Source organism: Aethalodelphis obliquidens, unplaced genomic scaffold (genome assembly GCF_003676395.1).
Source record: "Aethalodelphis obliquidens isolate GAN/ISIS:26980383/991018 unplaced genomic scaffold, ASM367639v1 scaffold421, whole genome shotgun sequence".
Classification (NCBI taxonomy): Eukaryota; Metazoa; Chordata; class Mammalia; order Artiodactyla; family Delphinidae; genus Aethalodelphis; species Aethalodelphis obliquidens.
In genome coordinates, this window is record NW_020838335.1 from 1 (window position 1) to 18,816 (window position 18,816).

Below are 18,816 nucleotides of genomic sequence, written 5' to 3' on the forward strand. Positions count from 1 at the left end.
GCAGAGGGAGGCCTTTAGCTCTGCCAGAGGGTGGGTAGAGCGGGGGGCACAGCCCTCAGGCAGGCCCCTGTCGTCCCCTCTGTCGTCCCAGAGCGGGGAGCAGGGCCCTGAGAGTCTGCCTTATGTGTGGAGCTGACCCAGGACTAAGACCAGGTGTGTTGGCATGTGGATATGAGAGGAGACTGGGGGATTGGGACAGTGGGGCTTAGTTCAGTGCCGTGCAGACCTCTTAAGTCATGGAAGGAGCTGTCCAGATGAGATCTCACGGGGAGTCCTGGTTTGTAAAAAGGGTCGCTGCTCAGGGCGGAGGAGGTGAGGGTGTGTGGAAGACTCGGACTCCCCAAGGCACTTCTCTAAATCAAAAAAATGCAGTTTGAAAACTACTGGACTGAGGAACATGGGGGTCTCTTCCAATGGCAAGAATCTCGGACCCTTGGTTGGAGCCTGATCAATCCATTCACCCTGACCCACCTCAGTCCACTCCACGGCTCCACAGCCGGGAGGTGCCCTGGTGACGGAGGGCCTGGCGTCCAGGCCCTTGGCCACCACTGCCAGTATTCCAGTCGCCCTTGGTGATGGGGGGACAGCCTCCCACCCAGACTCATTATCCAATTTGCTTCTCCAAATTTTTCGGGAGATCCCAAATGGAGTCTACCGTACCTCCTGCCACTAAGTCAACTTTTGTTGCCACGTTTGCCTAAATCTACAGGCTAAAGTTGGTCTCAGTGGTCAAGCCCCAGACCTGGGCCAGCGGCCTAGGTTGACCCCCAGCATGGCCATTCCTGGGCTGTGTGACCCTGGGGCACATTGCCAGACCTGTGTGCCTTAGTCCCCCATAGATAAAGGGGCGAGGACAGTACCCACCTCACTGTCCCGTGAAGGCTGAGCAAGGGCATGGCACAAGGCAACACGGTCCTGTCGGTCTGTCCCGGACCGCTCCCCCAGGTTACTGACTCTCCTGGGTCCTCCTGCCTTGCAGCGCCAGCCCCTCCTTTCTGCGCCCCCTGCACTCCTGAGTCAGCAGGCCTCCAACCCCACACATGGCCCCCACCTCAGGACCCCTGGTGGGAGGGGACACACTGGGTCCCTGCTGCAAGCCCACACTGCTGACCGGTCCTGCCCTGCCTGCTCCCCCCAGCTGCTCACACACCCGGTCCCTGTGCCCAGTCTCGCCTGGTTGCCAGCAGTTCCTGAACCAGCCTGGCTCCCCTCCCTCTATGCCTTTGCTTGGGCTGCTTTCTCTGCCTGGACTTCCTCCCCTGGAGGACATCCCCCAGCATCTATCCTGGCTGTGCTGCCTCCGGCCCCACCCTTCCCCGGCACGAGCATCTGGGCATGCTCTGGTCTTCTAACTGGAAACCTCTGAAGGAGGGATTTTGCCCAGCACCTGGTTGGCACTTAAACTGTTCGTGAATAAACAAACACGTCACTTTTTAAAAGTGGGATTTCCGACATTCAAAAGTATAAGCTGGTGCTGCGTTCCTGACTCAGCGAACGTTCCTGAGGTCTGGCAGGAGTGCGGGGTCTGCTGGGTGGTTAGACACCCAGGGGCTCAGTACCACGTAGGTCCCAGTGCCTGCTTGGGGAGGGAGGCACTTCCCCGGGGAGGGTCTGGGGACAGGGTTTCTCTCCCTGGAAGAAGCCGAGCCTCATGCCTTGCTCTTCGTTTCAGGCCGACTTAACATCACCTACCCCATGCTGTTCAAACTGACCAACAAGAACTCGGACCGCATGACGCACTGTGGCGTGCTGGAGTTTGTGGCTGACGAGGGCATCTGCTACCTCCCGCACTGGGTGAGTGGCCCCTGGCTGCCACGTGGGGTGGCAGGGACACCCTCCGCCTGTGCACAGTCCTGCCCCCGCAGCAGAGGGAGGCGCCTCACCGCAAACATCACATGCGGCTGTGGACACGGTGCGCCCGGAGCTGGGGATGGCTGCTCACCTAGTGGCCTGGAACCCACAGCCGTGCTGTTCTTAACTGCCATTTTCTGTGTCAGGCTTTTTTTAAAACAATGGAGCAGGAGTATTTTTCATGTGGTCTTGAGTACAGAGTTTTAGATTTTTATAAGTTTTCTCATCCCTTTAGTAGTTTGTCTGCCCAGTTCTGTCACTGTGTGTGTGTGTGTATGTGTGTGTGTGCGTGTGTGTGTGTAGACACTTGTCTGTACCTGAGTCTGTCTAAAGCACTCAGCCTCATTGCCATGGGAATGAAGGCTCTCTGCACTTAGGCTGGTCCAATGCCATCCATGTCCAGAGGCAGGCGCGCCTGCACTGTAGGGTGGAGCCTGCAGCAGCCGGAAGTCTGCGGGGGCGGGGCTGGGGGGGCCCGGGCCCCACCACCCCCAGTGTGAGGGCCCCACGGCTACCCTGCTCCATCCTGGGCCTGGGTTTGTCCCTTTGACCTTAAGCACTGTCTTCTGTGACAGCTGGCCACAGTCAGTGTTGTAGGTGCTTCGAAGGTGCCTGAGGGCCCTTGTCTTTATAAGGTCTTATGCGGAAACCCAGTGTTCTAGACCGTGTAGGGAGGAGGGTCTCCAGGCAAAGGCTGGCTTGGCTCTTTCCTTCCCTCCCCCCTCAGCCCAGCCCCCACTCTCACAGCTCTGGCACGCTCAGCATTGGGAAACCCACAGAGGGGACTTTGTGTCCTTTTCTTCATACTCATTTATGTCGGGGTGCTCAGAGACCCCTCAGTCTGCGGGCGGAGTTGGAAACGCACCCCAAAGCCTCCCTGCCGCTAGGGAGATGCTCTGAAGAGCATCCCACCTCTCCTGCACAGCCAAGGGTCCCCGCCGCAGCAATGGCTAACCTTCTAAAGGAGTGGCCTTAACTCATATTTTGAGATTAAATATGAATAGAAGTTTGAAGGTTCCTCCTCTCCTGCAGTGGTGACCTTGCCCTTGCCCATTTCCCCTGGGCCATTGCCCCTCCTGAGCCTGGGTCCTTCCTGAGTGCTAAGCCCAGCTGGTGTCCTGTGCTGCTTCCTTGACCACAGGGGAACTCTTAGTCACTCCTCAAAGCCCAGACCCAACCCGGTTCCCTGCTCACGTGCCCGCACCTCGCGTCACAGGCACCAGGCCTTGTCCCACTATCTGTGGAGCGCCATGGGTGGCTGAAGTGTTGGGCAGTGTAAGCTTCCCCAGGCCCCTCTGTGGCCCGTCCTTAGTGAAAGAGAAGGGGGGACACTGTTCCTGTAAGGCTTTTCCTCCAACCTGCAGATTTGGAGTTTGGCTGGACCCGTGTCCAGGCTCTCAGACCACTTTGGGCCAGAAAGCTAATTGGATCCTTTTGCCTGGAAACATCCCATCCCCGGGGAAGCCTCTGTAGGTAGCATGGAGCTGCCTGCCATCCTCTTCCTGGGCTGGCCTTGCAGCTCTTGCCAGGAGCAGGTGGTGCCTGGGATTTCCCAGCTGCTGCTGCAGAGCCGGCTCGAGGGTCTCCTGACCCCAGTGAGTGTTTGAGCAGGTGCTTTCTTTCTGTCAGCTGAGTGGCAGGCTCCATCCCACCCAGAGCTCCAGGCAGCCCTGGTGGATGGGCAGAGAGCAGGCGCTGGTGGACAGACGAGGTCAGCTATGACCTGAAAGCTGTGGAACCTGGGTGGGTGCGTGGAGCTCCCCATGTGGCCCTTGCTAGCTGTGTACGTTTGAAGCTTTTTTTAAGAAGGTTTGAAATAAGAAAAGCAAAAAAACATTCCAGGATGCGCAGGGGTGCTCATTTCTCAGATCCCGAGCTTCAGGTCCTTGCTAGGTCCTGGCTCCCTGTGCCCCAGGACCTTGGGCCCATGTTTGTCTCTCTGTCTCATTTCTCATCTGACCTCTACCTGATAGGGTGGCTCCACAGATGCCCAAGGCCTAGGCTGGAGCAGACACCCAAGGCCTAGGCTGTGGGCTGTCCCTGGCAAGGCCAGCCTGCCTGGGGCTGTCATCCTCCCGCCTCCAGTGTAGCCCAGCTGGCCCTGGGGCCTTGGGAGTCAGGTGAAGTTGCGGGAGTGGGGGTGGGGGGAGGTATCCCTGTGGAAATGCTCCGGCCCTGGGAGGCCAAAAGCTGGCGGATGAGCTCGCACCTGGCACCCTTCCAGCGAGTGGTTTCTTCAGGCGTTCCCACTGTGGTGGCCCTGGCCGCACCCCTACTGCCTCCTGTCTTCTTCCCCTTCCAGATGATGCAGAACCTGCTGCTGGAGGAGGGGGGCCTGGTTCAGGTAGAGAGCGTCAACCTGCAGGTAGCCACGTACTCCAAGTTCCAGCCCCAGAGCCCCGACTTCCTGGACATCACCAACCCCAAGGCTGTGTATCCTTCTGAAGTGGAACGTGTTCCTCTGAGCTGGGGAGGGCTGTGCCAGCTGGTGGTGGGCGACAGTGAGCCCTTGGTTGGGTCTGTGCCTGCTTTGGGGACCACACACTTGTCGTGATTGACATTGTGACATGAGAACAATGGCGTGGGGCCAGCCCGTCTACATGGTTCAGGGGCCTCATGAGCATGCTGAGCGCTCTCTGGACGCTTCCCGGAGGGCAGGTGGAGCCCTTCCTCTGGGTGGCCGATGACGCTGGCAAAAAGCCCAGTGTGTTCTGGTCGGAGGGCAGCTCGTCTGCCTCTCAGCTCCCCTGTGCGCAGGCATGGGGAGCCCTGTCTTAGTACGTTTTCTGTCTCTCAGCAGAGGAAAGCAAAGGCATCAGGTCTTAGTGATTTTTTGTGTGTTCTCTGAACGTAAGCCAGCCGTGTGTGTGGTCACTCCACCTATTTATTGTTAAAAAGGCATGCTTGTAAAAAACTCAGTTGAACAACACAGATTGTTTAAAAAAAAAAAAGCTACTTCCACCCTCCCCACCTGCACCCTGTCCCCAGCCAGAGCCAGGAGCACGCTGCTGCTGCTGGCCATGTCCCAGATGCCACTTGGCTGTGTGGAGGCCTCCGCTGGCCGTGTCTGTGGACGGGCATGTCAAGCCCCCTGTGTTGGGCATACAGGGTACTGGGCGCTCTGCTCACAGCAGGTGTGGACAGTGCCCATGCCTGGGACTGGGGCCTGCCGGCCTCTGCACTGCAGCCCCTTGTATGTTCTCCGGTATGGAGTCCTTTTGCTTGTGCTGGAGCACACACTACCATGTTGCTTTCAGAGACAGTGTCTCTTGGCACAGTTACTCGTGACTGCAGAGAAAGGGTGCCCCTTCCATGGGACGCAGTGTGCCAGGCTCTGCTCAAGGTCTGAGTCCAGGCAGTGCAGAGCTGGCTCCGCCCTCGGGCCCTGGGGGCCACGTCCAGCAGCTCAGCGTCACCAGGAGTCGTCGAGGGAAGGGCACCCCTGCAGCTGGCATTGCACACAGGGGGGCAAAGAGGGCGTGTACCCCAGACTCTTCATGAAGCTGCTAGCAACCAGGGAGGCCGTTTGACAAAGAGAAGTGAACGTAGACACGGGCTCCTCTGCCCTCAGCCTCTCACCCAGGTGTACTGCGTCTCAGTGGCACATCTGGAGCCATGTTTTGTGTTTGACCTTTGTATTTAAAACAATTCTGTAAATTGACGAGGATGACATGATTAAAATATTCCATTTGATTGGGCATTATTCCCTTGCCTGGGCATTTGGGTTACTCAATTTTTAAGAATTTATTATTATTTACTATTATAAAAAGGGCTTACAGGCTACTTTTTCTTTAAAATTTTTATTATTAAATATTTTTATTTGAAACATATCACTAAATATGGTTATCACCCAAAAGATAGAAACAACAAAAGTGTAAATGAAAACATCTTTGCTTTTGGGGGACTTTTGAGGGGACTTATCTGTTTTTCAATTTTTTTTTCCCCCTGTGCTCCCATAGGATTTTTAAAATCAACTTGTTGAGGTGTAATTTACATGCAGTAAAATGTACACTTGAGCGAGTTTGACAGATGCATCCCCTGTGTATTCAGAGCTTGGCTGTCCTCCCAGAAGGGCCTTTGTGCCCCTTTAGGCCCATCCTCAGCCAACCCTCAGCCCCAACAGCCTCGGCTGCCTCCCACCTCAGAAATCTGCCTTTCTCGGGGTTTGGCGGGGGTCTCACTGCTCTGTGGCTGGTTCTTCCCCAGAGTGAGGTTCACCCCATTACCATGTGTTAGAGCTGCTTCCTTCTCGTTGCTGAGTAATGGCCACGTGTCTTTGAGCCCCAGCTGGGCACACGTCTGTCCGTTACACAGTGTGACCCAATCCTCTAAATGCCTTGTGGAAACTTGTTTCAGATTTGAGGGCTCCATCTTGCTATGTTGCCTTGACAGTGTGTGTCTGCAGGTTAGAAAACGCATTGAGAAACTTTGCGTGTCTGACCACCGGGGATGTGATTGCCATCAACTACAATGAGAAGGTGAGTGTCTTAGCCTTTCAGATGCCGGGGCCCTCACAGCTGTGAACAGAAGACTATGCGCTCTCTGTCACACACAGGATCAGACGCCAGTTACTCCCCGGTGTCATGTAGGGATCCATCGTGTTCTCTGACAGTTTCCTTCTGTTTGAAGCATCCGATACTAAGAATCCTACTGTTCAATTTTGTGGATTTTGAAACACACTTTTATATTTTTTTGTAAACTAATAATCTTGTTCCCTTTACCTTCGTGGGGACGTTTTAGGTATTGTCTAACTTAGCTGAACACGTTAAACTTTTCTTTTTTTTTTTTTTTTTTTGGCTGCATTGGGTCTTCATTGCTGGGCGCAGGCTTTCTCTAGTTGCGGCAAGCAGGGGCTACTCTTTGTTGCGGTGTGCTTGCTGGTCATTGTGGTGGCTTCTCTTGTTGCAGAGCATGGGCTTAGTTGCTCCGCGGCATGTGGGATCTTCCTGGATCAGGGCTCAAACTCGTATCCCCTGCATTGAGAGGCAGATTCTTAACCTCTGTGCCACAGGGAATCCCAAGCTTTCTTGATTAATTACAGGCAGCCTTAATGTCATTGTTCTTAAAATATTAAGGCAGTAAAAAATGCTGAAACAAAAATTGATGATGAAAGATATCGTTGACCTTTTTGCACTGAAAGGGAAGGTGAGTTACTCAGGTATACATAGAATTGAAATGCACGTCTGGGCTTCTGCTTTTGGAAGTACAGAAGACTAGACGCTCTGAAGGGCCCTTCTGAGAAGACTCAGCAGGCGTGTGCAGAGGGCAAATGACCACATCAGTGCATGGTGGAAGGTCTGGATCAAGGCATCCATATGAAACTGGGGCCCTTAAAGGGGCCAAAATAGATGCAGAGGTGGGTGCTGTCCTCATCCCAGGCTTTCTGAAAACAGCACCCCCAGTTTCGTTGAGCCCTCAGGGTTGCTATAGATTGAACCAGCAAACAGGAACTCCTTATAAGACCACCAGACACCCAAAGCAAAGACAGCAAAAGCAGATTTAGGCCTTTAAGAAATCACAATTGGGACCTTCAGGTGCAAAGATAAAATAACTATGTAAAAAATGTTCAAAAAAATTTTTTAATGGAATCATAAAATTTAGCAAGCAGCAAAAGTCTATCCAAACTATCCAGGATTATTTGAAAAGCAGTCAGAGGGTTAAACAACAGCCAACAAAGGATTAGCGAAGGGGAAGTTGAATCTGCAGGAGTGACTTAGGTGTCTGCACAGAGAAGCACGGCAGCAACGTGAGCAGCTGAGGTTTGGGAGATCCTGAGAAAACCAAACGTGCCCAGTGAAAACCCCAGTGGGAGAGAACGGAGGGCGGAACTACTGTGAAGAGATGAGTGGAGTTGTTCCAGAATTGGCCTACAGCTCACGCTTACAGGGAGTTTAGTGTCCACCAGGCCGGGTAGTTACAGGTGCCGAGCACCAGACGTGGAGAGATGAGCAGAGGAGATCCAGCACTTAGAGAAGAACAGCACATGGCAGGCCTGTCAATAGCAAACGTTGCCTCCCCACGCGGCAGAGGAGCTCCAGAGGCTGCAAGAAAGTAACTGTCATCAAACCTTCTTTAAAGAATAGGGTAGGGCTTCCCTGGTGGCGCAGTGGTTGAGAGTCCGCCTGCCGATGCAGAGGACGCGGGTTCCTGCACCGGTCCGGGAAGATCCCACATGCCGCGGAGTGGCTAGGCCCGTGAGCCATGGCCGCTGAGCCTGCGCGTCCGGGGCCTATGCTCCGCAACGGGAGAGGCCACAACAGTGAGAGGCCCGCGTACCGCAAAAAAAAAAAAAAAAAAAAAGAATAGGGTAAAATCAAAATGTATTCAGATAAAATCTGAGAGAATTTATTTACCAGTGAAACTTCACAAGCATGTGCTTTAGGAATAAGCATTAGCCTAGAAGGAAAGAGTAAGGTGTGGGAAGAACCAATAAACCAGCAAATGTGAGGTAAATTGTGGTAAACATTGCCATTTAAATCCATAACAGTGTTTAATAAATGCAGTTTAAAAGATGGCACCTGAAACACTGGAAAAGAATAAGTCTTGAGGGTTATTTAGAATTCAGGTGTTCTCTACACTTCAATAAAGGTAAATCAGTAAAAATACATGTTGAATGTGTAAAAGTTTAAGATTACTGTTTTAGATACAGAATGACAACACCTAATATACCATAAATATCACAAAAGTCCTTAGCCTTAACTACGTGCAACATAGCCTAATATTTCTACTGTACTGTGTTCCAGTATTTTTCTTTACTAGTTCTGGTTGCAGCGTAGTTGGTTTTATGACTCACTAGTTAGCTGCGACCTGCAGTTTGAAAACACGCTGACTGGTAAAGGTGACCACATGCCCAGGAGCCACAGACATGGATGTTCATGCCGCCTTGTCCGTAGCAGCAGAACCACTGGAGGCAGCCTGTGTTGTGTGGAGAGGTGGTGGGGCATCCACACAGCGACAAACATTCATTTCTATTAGTCACTAGTGAGTAAACGTAAAGCCAGACGGGGGACATCAAGGCTTCTCACTGTATTTGGGGGACCATCTCCCTCATATTCAGATTTTTCAATGGTGGGACTGTCCTGACCATTCATTATAAAAGCAAGACATACTCTAGGTAGAGAGAAAGAACCTAAAACAATGCAGGAAAAAGTCCATTCTGCCACCTTTAGTTCCTATCCTTTTGACTTTGTGTGTGTTTTACATGCATGAGATCATCCTCGACACACAGCAGCATAACTGGTTTTCAGCATCTTTTCCTGAATGCTGGCTGCCTGGGATCCCACGTGAATACACCCCACTCATGTACCCATTCTAGTGATGGGCATCTTCGGCCTATGCTGCCATGAGCAGTGCTGGAGCAGGCGTTCTTAGAGCACTTTCTCTTTCAGTATTTAGCTAGTTATTTACTTAGGGTTAATTCTTAGAAGTGAACTTTCCTGGGGTAAACACTGAATCTTTTGCAATTTGCTGCATAACTGCCTTGTCTGATTTGAGTCGCTTATGAGAGGTGGTCAGCTAAGTGACAGGCATCAAGGCAGCCACCCACAGCGGCTTTTCCACAGCAAGAGGTGTGGCTGGGGAGGGTGTCGTGGAGGTGAATGACGTGTGTGTGCAGGAGCTGGGTAGGGGGCTGCAGCGACACATGTGATGGATGGGCCCAGTGCTGCCACAAAACTGACTGATTTCTCTCTCCCCAGATCTATGAGCTGCGGGTGATGGAGACTAAGCCTGACAGGGCTGTGTCCATCATCGAGTGTGACATGAACGTGAGTGGCCGCGGGAGGAAGGGCGGCTGGGGGCCCTGGGCAGGTGTCATGCAACCCCTGGGATTCTTTGGGGGAACGGGGAGGAAGATGGTGCCGGAACATTGTGAGGAGGCCGCTGACCTTGTGATTGGTGGCAGGGTTGCTGCTGGTTCTGAGATGGCTAGATCCATCAGCATCTCAGCCCTGCGAGGGGCTGAGTCTTCTTGGAGGCTGAGGAAGGTTGCTCAGCTCCAAGTAGTGGGCACAACAGCCCAGCGTGCTGGGTCTTCAGGGAAGGATGCCCAGCAGAAGGGTTCCGTTCTGTCTGGGTCTGTTTAGAGGAGTGGTTGCCGGGGTCCAGGGCAGTGAGGTTGCCTGGAGGGAGAGGGTGTGGTTATGAAAGGGCAGCAGGAGGGGTCCCTGTGGTAATTGAAACTGCTCAGGATCTTGACCCGGGGGTTGGGGGGAGGAGTGCACTGACCTGCAGTGATGACAAATTGTGAGAACAAAACACAAACCCGCGTGTGCGTGTAAACTGGGGACGTCTGGACGAGGGCTGGGTTGTCTTTGCCGATGTTCTGCTGTGATTTTGTAAAACGTGACCATTGGGGAAATGGGCATACTGTACAAGGCCCCTTCTGTATCGGCTCCAACAACTGCACGTGGACCCACAGTTGTCCAACTTAGAACAGAAAAGCCACGGAGGCTGAGTGTGGCCTTGTCTCATCGTGCTTTCTTCTTGGGGACACAGGTGGACTTCGATGCTCCACTGGGCTACAAGGAGCCGGAGAGACAAGCCCAGCATGAGGAGGCAGCCGTAAGTCGCTCCTCCGCGTCCCTCCCGAGCTCTGCATAGCTCCCCACCGCCGGTATTGGTCTTTGGAGCGCATCCCAGTGTCTTGGCCTCCTGGCGGTGTTTGGCCTCTACTGGTACCGAGGCAGCCACGTTCTGCTTCCCTCCCAGCCCTGCTCCCGGGGCCCAGTGTGTACCAGCTGTGTTGGGGTGTGGGCACAGCAGGAGCAGTGAGGGAGCCCAAGGGAAGAGCTGGGGGCCCCACTGAGAAGCTCATCCCCATTTTTCTGTCCCTTCCAGGAAGGTGAAGCTGACCACAGCAGCTATGCTGGGGAGCTGGGCTTCCGCGTGAGTGCCGCCATGCAACTGTCTGTTCTCCTGCCATGTCTGTGACACCCTGGGAACCTCAGCTGGGAGCAGGCCTGGGGGACCCCGCACGCGTGTACCCGGCGTCTTCTCAGTTTCCAAACCCTTTTCCATCCACTTTTTTCTGGATCCTCCCAACAACTGCCAGGCAGCCCCAACTTCTTTTAAAAATTTATAGCCTACCGGAGAGCTGAACTAGTACAACAGACACGTATACTCTTCACGTAGATTCACCAGATGTGATCACTCTTGCTTTCTCTCTAAGCCGTGTCCTGCACTGTTGGAAAGTCAGTTGCATGTTGACGCTCCGGCACTGCTGTCCTCCCTGGAAACGGAGAGGGGCCGGTGGGCATGGCTCAACCTACTGCCGGGAGGCAGGTCTGCAGAGCTGAGCCGTGGGCCCAGCTGGACCTGTCACCCCTCCTTGGCAGCTGGCGTCCGGGGGTTGAGGCAGGTGGAGGCACCGTCCTTGGGCCAGGAAGCTCCCCTCAGCTCCCAGCAGCCCCCAGAGGGCATGGGTGCTGCAGTCCCGAGGTGGTTCTCTCCTACCCTTGGGGCTTAGCTCATGGCCCCCCCTGCCTGCTTGTCTAGGCCTTCTCCGGCTCCGGGAATAGACTGGATGGGAAGAAGAAGGGTGTAGAGCCCAGCCCCTCCCCAATCAAGCCCGGAGACATCAAGAGGTGGGTCTGCCCTGGCTCTGCTCCACCCGACCCAGGCCCCACAGTGGGGCAGCCTCACTCAGCTCTGTGGGGGTGTGGGTGCCCCGCCGCCCTCCTCGTTGGGCTGGAACACAGCGTGGCAGAAGTGCATCGGTGCCCCCCCATCATCGCCAGGCTTCTCCCCAAGACCCCCGCAGTCCAGCCCCACCGGCCCCTGATTGGATCTCTTTCCTACTTCTGACCTTTCTGGTTCCGACTTAGTAATATGCCCATTTTCCTCCTTTGTGACTTCAAATAACTGATCCACTTCCCTCAGGAGGCAGGAGCTGCCTCACTTAGTTGTATTTCTATTGTTTGGTCCAGGGACTCTCAGCAGAGTCCCTCCTCTGGTGGCCTGCATGGTTGTGGCAGGGATGAGATCTGTCCCCTGTTGACCATATGAGAGCACACGGAGAATGCCAGAAACGGGTTTGCACGCAGCATCTTAGGGAGTGAAGTGAGTTCAGTGCATGTGTAGCCCTTGGAGGGGGGCATGTGAGGCTGGAGGACACAGATGGTAGACCCTGAGCCTGCAGACCCTGCCCCAGCTGCCTTCCGTTCCCTCCTGGGGGGGTGCTAGGGGGCACCCGTGGGCTGGCCTGAGGCTGGGGGGTGGTGGGTACAGCCACGGACCAGATGGTCACAAATGGATTTTAGTCCCTTCTCCTGACACTAACATTTCTTCTGCTCTGTCTTCTTTATAGAGGAATTCCCAACTATGAATTTAAACTTGGTAAGATCACGTTCATCAGAAATTCACGTCCACTGGTCAAAAAGGTTGAAGAGGTGAGTATGTTTCATGGGTCATGACAAGTTTCATTGGCTACTGGTGACTGAGGAGAGTCTTTCCATTCTGAATGAGGGTGTTTCTGTCATATTTTTCTCTGTTCTGGGGCCCCTCCTCTCCCCAGTGGTCCAACTGTCGAGACTGTGAGGGCTCTGGTGTCCCCTTGCGGCAGTGACCAGCAAGGTTTCAGCTCCCTGAGCCCTTGCCGGGTGTCAGGCCCCAGGCCACGTGCTCTATACTGAAATATTTAATCCCCAGGACAGTTTCCTGGGACAGCTGCTGTGATTGTTTGCATTTCCCAGGAGTGAGCCTGAGAGTGCATGAAGGTCAGGGGCAGAGCTCCTGACCACTGCACGGCCATCTCAGTGCCTCCGCACTCCAGAAACGGCCTCCTGCGGCCCGGGGGGCAGGGAGGGGAGCTTCCGTCTTGTGGGCACTTCTCCCAGGTGCTGGAAACTTGCTCGAAAGACCCGGCACAGCCTGCCATTAGACCGCCCAGTCATGGGAGATCAGAGACACCAGAGGGGCAGAAACCACCAGGGAAATAATTGCTCCAAACGGAGGGGCCCACGCCCCGTTGGCAGGTCAGAAGGGGCCACTGAGCATCCAGCGCAGTGGATGGAAACAACTCCAAATTGGGGCAAAGGAAAGACGCTAAAGTCTCCAGGAGGTGGAGATTCTACCACGGGTCACGAATGGCACCATCTTAGCCAGACACAAGCCAGGACATAGTGGAGCAGGGTCCTCAGAATTCTTTGCCCAATTATATGAGCTGAATTGTGTCCCCCAAATTCCTGTGTTGAAGCCCTAACCCCAGCACCTCAAAATGTGATTGTATTTGGAGATAAGGTCTTTACAGAAGTGTGTTAAAAGGAGGGCACTAAGATGGGCCACGTTCCCCTCTGAGGAGACGTGGACACAGAGGAAAGGCCTGAGGACACAGCAAGAAGGCAGCCCCTGCAGGCCCCGGAGAGGGGCCTCAGTAGAGACCACACTGCCGGCACCTGAATCTCTGGCTCCGAGCCTCCAGGCTGTGAGGAGGTGAATGTCTCCCCAGGCCCCCAGCTTGTGATTTGTTCTGGTGGTTCCAGCAATCTAACACCAACCACCCTGTCAGTGAGCCGTATTAGAGGAGAGGTAGGTATTCTCAGTCCCTGAAGATCTCTTCATGCACCCTTTCTCAGGAAGCTACTGAAGACATACCCACTGAATTGAAGGAATAAGAAGTAAGAAAATCCAAAAAAAAAAAAAAAAAAGTCAGAAAGCCTTAGACCCAGGAAGCAGGGCATCCCCACAGCAATGTGCAGCCCTGGGGCAGCAGCCCATCCAGGTGGGACAGACCGAAGTTCCCAGAAGACGCACCTTCTTCCAGTGGGTGAAGTGTTCACAAGAGAACACTTGTGTTGACAGCAGGACAGACGGAGGGCCCTGAAGGAAGGGAAGGCTGCCTGGCTCAGCCACAACTCACCTTTGCATGGTCGCCACCATATGAACCTTGTATGGGCCCCACTGCAAACACCAGCTGCATTAGGCGGTGGGCCGGGTGTTGGGGGAGGGTGTGCTGGGGAGCTCAGGATCCTCTTCCACAGACAACGCTTCCCCTGACTAGCAGCAAATCTCGTGGAAAGATGCCTGGTGTTTTCGAGGGTTCAGAAAAAAGAAGCCGTCTTTCTGCTGGTGGGAGGATAGTTTGGTAGAGTGAGAGCTGCTAAGTCACCATTTTAAAAAGCCTCAAAAATAAGAGCAGCCTTCTAACGAGGAGTTCAACCTCTAGGGAAAATCAAAGTTGTGTGTAGAGACATTCAGCTGCCTGCCAGGGCAGCTTGAATACTGCAGACTTGGAAGTAACAGCTGATGGCAGAACTGCCTGTCCACGGAATAGAATTAGAGGGAACGAGAGCAGCGCACTGCCTTGAGATTGGGGAATTAAGTAGGAAAATAGTTTATGTAAGCATATACAGAACAGTGACTGGAAATGTTCTTTGGCGTGGTTTTTCTTTTAGGGGGTGTATTTTTTACATTGAAAATGTAATACCTTTGCAAAAGGATATATACTCAACCTGAGAAAAAAGGCTATGGTAGACAGAGTTGTGATTCCATGGTTTTGTTTTCAATTCAGTAGATTATAACTTGCATTTCTATTTCAAAGACATTTCTTATTATGAATGTGAGAGTAAGGAAAATGGGCAGATGGTACATGAGTCAACAGAATAAAGCATTTCTTATTAAACTTCCAAGGAGTTTCTGAAAATGGTATTTTCTCTTCACACTCAGGATGACGCTGGAGGCAGATTCGTCGCTTTCTCTGGAGAAGGACAGTCTCTGCGTAAAAAGGGAAGAAAGCCATAGGTTGGGACCATTGGCTGATTGGAAAATAAAATAATTGCAACATGCTGGCTTTTAGTTACTGGCTCTGACAGGGACACTCTGTCACTTTAGGTCTGTTTAGAGTTACCTAAGAATTACCAGGTTTCACCTGCAAGTGGACAGCAGGACAGCAGTTTGTGTGCGTGATTTGGGGAAAGAGGAGGCCGTCTCTGAGATCCCTTACTCACGCTCCTTGCTTTCAGCCCTCGGGGCATGCCCACAGCCTCAGCTGGAGCAGAGTTCCCTGATTCCTGCTAAAAACCAGTGAAGGGATTGAATTGCTCTAAGTTGTGGTGGTCTTTCTCTTTTTTTCATTTATCTTTTCTTTCTCCAGGTCATAGCTTAGCTGTTGCCTTTGACCTGGAAAAAAGTGGTTTAAACAGATAAGTGCTCTATAAATAGTGGTCATCCCATTACTCTGGCTGCAATTTAAGTATTTGAGGAAGGGTGTTTCCATTTTTATTTTACATATTGATTTTTTCCCCCCAAGAAACCATTCCTCAGAAGGAAAACTCGACCTGAAAGCATTTCTAACTTTGATTTCATTTGGAAATAACTGGCTCCTTAATGAATCTGTTCTACTGTAAAACAACTTTGTGGTGAAGCACAAATGTGATTATTAGAATAAATGAAAGCTAAAGATACGTTCTTTCTCCTTTCCTACCCCCCACTCCCAGTTTTAATGTATTAAATTTTCCAAAGTTCTGCTGGCCTGTCTTTATTTTTTTTACTAGTATTAATTTAGTTTCAGGTCTTCAATTTCTATAATATGAGCTCTTTCGACATGTTAATTCAATTATTTTCCTCTCTTTGAAAACAATTCTAAATCAAGAATTTCAAATAAAAACAGGCAGTGACTAAAACCTGAATTGCCTCTAAGTGTTTGATTAGGTTCCAACATGGATTGACAGTTGGGCAGGAGGAAGGCCTGCTGGCAGGGGCCCCTCGTTCCACCCTGCCCTTAGGAAAGCACTCCTCTGGGGGCTTCTGGGGAGCGTAGGGAGAAACGAGGCTCTCTGACCCCTGGGGTGGGGGTGGTCGGGCCCAGCAGGGGCTCCCCTTGTTCCTGTTGTAGGCCAAGGGGTCCATCTCTGGACAGGGCTCCCCTCAACACTCAGGAGATGATCCCCTGCAAGACGCCAGCCCAGGGTTCACCCACATGTCCTCAGAGAATGAGCATCAAAGGTCATCATGATGACCAGGGCTGGGCCCTGTGGCCCAAACCCACACCCATGGCAATGGAAGTGGTTCTGGAAGGCATGGGCACTCTGTAACCTACCTGGCCCTCCACTTCAGGAGTCTTGGTCGCTGACAGAAGTAGAGTAGACACCCTCCTTGGTGGGTGGGCAGCCTTGTTTGCGGATAACATTGGCTACCACATCATTCAATTACATGATGAATGTTATGTAGTGTGCTGGCCCTTGGTTTCTGTCTTCCCTGAGCCACACCCACAGTGTATACAAGGAAAGCACTCCCTGCTTGGGCCAGGGGTGGACCCTGTTGGTGGGTCTTCTGGTGACACGGTAGGGTGCCACTTGTAGGCCTGTACCCTGGCCTGCATCCTTCCTCTCAGGCAGCATTTTCTCCAAGCTTGGTCTGTGACCCAGCGTGGCAGGACTCCTAGTGAAACTGCAGCTGTCTGGCTTAACCCGGACTCACTCCTAGGGGGCCCAGCACCCGCCTTGCAGGGGCCCCAGGGCCAGTGGCTAGGCTGGCGGCAGTTGGAGAACCACTGCAGGGGTGTCGTAGGGCGGTCCTGCGGGCCCACCAGCCTCCTCCCCTTCGCTGTCATTGCCTCGTGCGCATCGCCCCATGGAGAAACGATGTCTCCCTGCCTTAGTACAGCCTCGACCCTAACACGACCTCCGGACGCCCACCCTTAGGTCCTGCTGTCCCCCGGGCCATACAGCCTCCGCGCCTCTGGCCAGCCTGCGCTGTGCCCGCGCCCGTGGGCCCCCGCTTCCTACCTGGGAGTCACCCCGCCCTCGAGGGGACACAGGCGGGACAAATGCAGCCGTAGGACTGGAGTGGCGACACTGATTCCGGTGCGTGCTGACGAAATGAACCGATCTTTGAGATTATGAAAATAAAGCTGCTGGAACGAACCTGCCCGAGCCGCGTGGTTCCGTCAGAAACGGCCACTGGACGTGAATGTGCAGCCGAGCGACCGCCGGCTCGAGGGGACGCCGAAGTCACCTCCGCCGCGTGGCTAGCCGGGCCTGGTGACCCTGGGGGCATGCCCGGCCCACACCGGCCTCGGCTCCGCCCCAGCCTCCAGGCCCCGCCCACACAGGCCTCCAGGCCCCGCCCTCCCTCGACTGTTATTGGCTGCCAACCCGGACGTCCTGTTCAGTGGCGCGTCTCAAGGAGATGGGCGAGGAGTTAGTGGTGAGATCTCGGGACTCATTAGTCCCTCCGCCCATCAGTCACGCGGCGGTCCGCGGGCTCAGGAGGCGGGTTAGGCAGTCCCGGGACATGGCGGAAGGTGGAGGCTGGCAGGTAAGTGCGGTGGGACCAGGGGACCCGCGGGGCCAGGTCGGGAGGACGGAGACCGGGTCCGTCCGTGCGGGACGGGCTGGCGCTCACCGGGTCCCCAGCTCACTCCCCCGTCCCCGCAGCCGCCGCGCCCGTGCGAGGCCTACCGCGCCGAGTGGGAGCTCTGCAGCAGCGCCGGCCACTTCCTCCGCCACTATTACGTCCACGGCGAGCGGCCGGCCTGTGGGCAGTGGCGGCGCGACCTGGACAGCTGCCGCGAGTGGGAGGAGCGCCGCAGCGCCGAGGCCCAGGTGACCCGACCCGGCGTGCCGAGCCCTGGAAGACCAGGAACCAGCCCGGGGGCTCGAGACGCTGGGAGAAGGGGGCGGGCCTTAAAAAAGGGGTTCAGTTCCAGCCTCCACGTGTACTGGGGAGCGTGCTTTGATTTATATCCTTAAAAGGTCAGTCTGGCTGCCACGCTGAGAGAGGATATGGTGGAGGTGCTAGAGACCAGTAAGGAGGGGGTTGTGATCCATACATTCAGCAGACACCACTTGGGACGCTCTTGGGGATCCAGGAGTGATGAGAACACAGCCCCTGTCCTCCCGACTCCTACATCGTAGTCTAGGATACAGCAGTGGCCTGGAGCTGATGGGGGTGTGGGTGTGGGTGGGGGGCATGGAGCGAAGCTGTGAAGGCGCAGTGCTCACGGAGCGTGCGGGGGAGGGAGCCAGCAGGACTGCCAAGTGTAAAAGAAAATGACAAGTCCGAGATCAGTGGAAAACAGGAGAGGTAGTTTGCAGCCTATATGGCAAGAGATTAATAACCTTTGTACATATATATATATATATATATATATATCTTTTAAAGATAGCTGTCACATATCTGTAAGAAAAATGGGAATTATTTCAGAGTAGAAAAGTAGGCAAAGGGCACACAGAAGGAAAAGAAAAGAAAACCAAATAGCCTGATATATATTTAAAATGACAGTAACTGGTTACTGCCCAGCGGAATGTCCATAGGGGTTTGGAGAGTCAGGGCACCTGGGCAGTGTTTGTGGAATGTCAGGTTTTCTGATTATCTGAATGTCAAATGCATACCTTTTGATCCCACAGTTTTACTCCTGGAAGTTTATCCTAGGGAGGTAATTGGGTAACAACTGAAAATTCAAAATGTCCATTGTGTCACCATTTGTAATAGTGCAAAGACCAAAAGTGACCTAAAGTCCAGTAATAGACATTTGACCAGATAACGTCTTCCCCACCACGGAGAAGTACACAGCCATTAAGAAAAATAGATAGTAACCTATCCCCCTGTAGAAAGGTGCTCGCAGTATGTCACTTAATGAGAAAAGCAGGACGTGCACCAGCAAGGAGAAGATTATTCCTTCTTTAGGGAAATGGGTGATAGCCCTGAAATGCGGGCCTCAGATGGGATTTGGGAAGCTGTGAACTTCACCCTGGGAGGGAGGTCTGCAGGGCTTTCATATTTACTTTGCATTTCTGATCGCTTTTTAACAAGAACAATACATTCCATTTGAGACAATAGAGCTTGAGCGAAAACAGATGGAAGAGGTGAAATTCTAAGTGTAAAGTGGCCAGCATAGCACCTGGCACCCCCTCAGGCCTCGTCATGGTTGTGACCTGCTGCCCTGGGTTTACTGGCTGGGGTGGTGGCACCCACTGTCGTGTGTGTGTGTGTGTGTGTGTGTGTGTGTGTGTGTGTGTGTGTGTG

General features: G+C 53.4%; 2 protein-coding genes and 1 long non-coding RNA gene across 3 annotated transcripts; 2 read left to right on the top strand and 1 right to left on the bottom strand.

Moving 5' to 3' along the window:
- Positions 1 to 38: 38 nt before the first annotated feature.
- LOC113616729 (ubiquitin recognition factor in ER-associated degradation protein 1) lies at positions 39 to 15,476 on the top strand. The gene is made up of 9 exons (XM_027100119.1): positions 39 to 1,794; positions 4,154 to 4,284; positions 6,257 to 6,329; positions 9,549 to 9,617; positions 10,348 to 10,413; positions 10,690 to 10,737; positions 11,347 to 11,435; positions 12,158 to 12,239; positions 14,515 to 15,476. Exons 1-9 carry the CDS (start codon positions 1,696 to 1,698, stop codon positions 14,587 to 14,589), a joined length of 732 nt encoding a protein of 243 aa, XP_026955920.1. The 5' UTR covers positions 39 to 1,695; the 3' UTR covers positions 14,590 to 15,476.
- LOC113616732 (uncharacterized) lies at positions 14,329 to 16,707 on the bottom strand. Its single transcript, XR_003431398.1, has 2 exons — positions 16,575 to 16,707; positions 14,329 to 14,562 (listed from the first exon to the last, which is right to left on the bottom strand). It is a non-coding gene; the product is annotated as an uncharacterized LOC113616732 (long non-coding RNA).
- Positions 16,708 to 16,845: 138 nt separating this feature from the next.
- LOC113616731 (UPF0545 protein C22orf39 homolog) lies at positions 16,846 to 18,810 on the top strand. The gene is made up of 2 exons (XM_027100120.1): positions 16,846 to 17,106; positions 17,226 to 18,810. The coding sequence occupies exons 1-2, from the start codon at positions 16,978 to 16,980 to the stop codon at positions 17,538 to 17,540; spliced, it is 444 nt and encodes a 147-aa protein (XP_026955921.1). The 5' UTR covers positions 16,846 to 16,977; the 3' UTR covers positions 17,541 to 18,810.
- The last annotated feature ends 6 nt before the right edge of the window (positions 18,811 to 18,816 follow it).

Bases quoted from the DNA above. Each gene is read 5' to 3' on its own strand.
- LOC113616731 (XM_027100120.1), top strand. From the start codon at position 16,978: ATGGGCGAGGAGTTAGTGGTGAGATCTCGGGACTCATTAGTCCCTCCG. The intron at 17,107-17,225 runs GTAAGTGCGGTG...CCGTCCCCGCAG, and splicing joins CGGAAGGTGGAGGCTGGCAG to CCGCCGCGCCCGTGCGAGGC.
- LOC113616729 (XM_027100119.1), top strand. From the start codon at position 1,696: ATGCTGTTCAAACTGACCAACAAGAACTCGGACCGCATGACGCACTGT. The intron at 9,618-10,347 runs GTGAGTGGCCGC...TTGGGGACACAG, and splicing joins TCATCGAGTGTGACATGAAC to GTGGACTTCGATGCTCCACT. The intron at 12,240-14,514 runs GTGAGTATGTTT...CTTCACACTCAG, and splicing joins TGGTCAAAAAGGTTGAAGAG to GATGACGCTGGAGGCAGATT.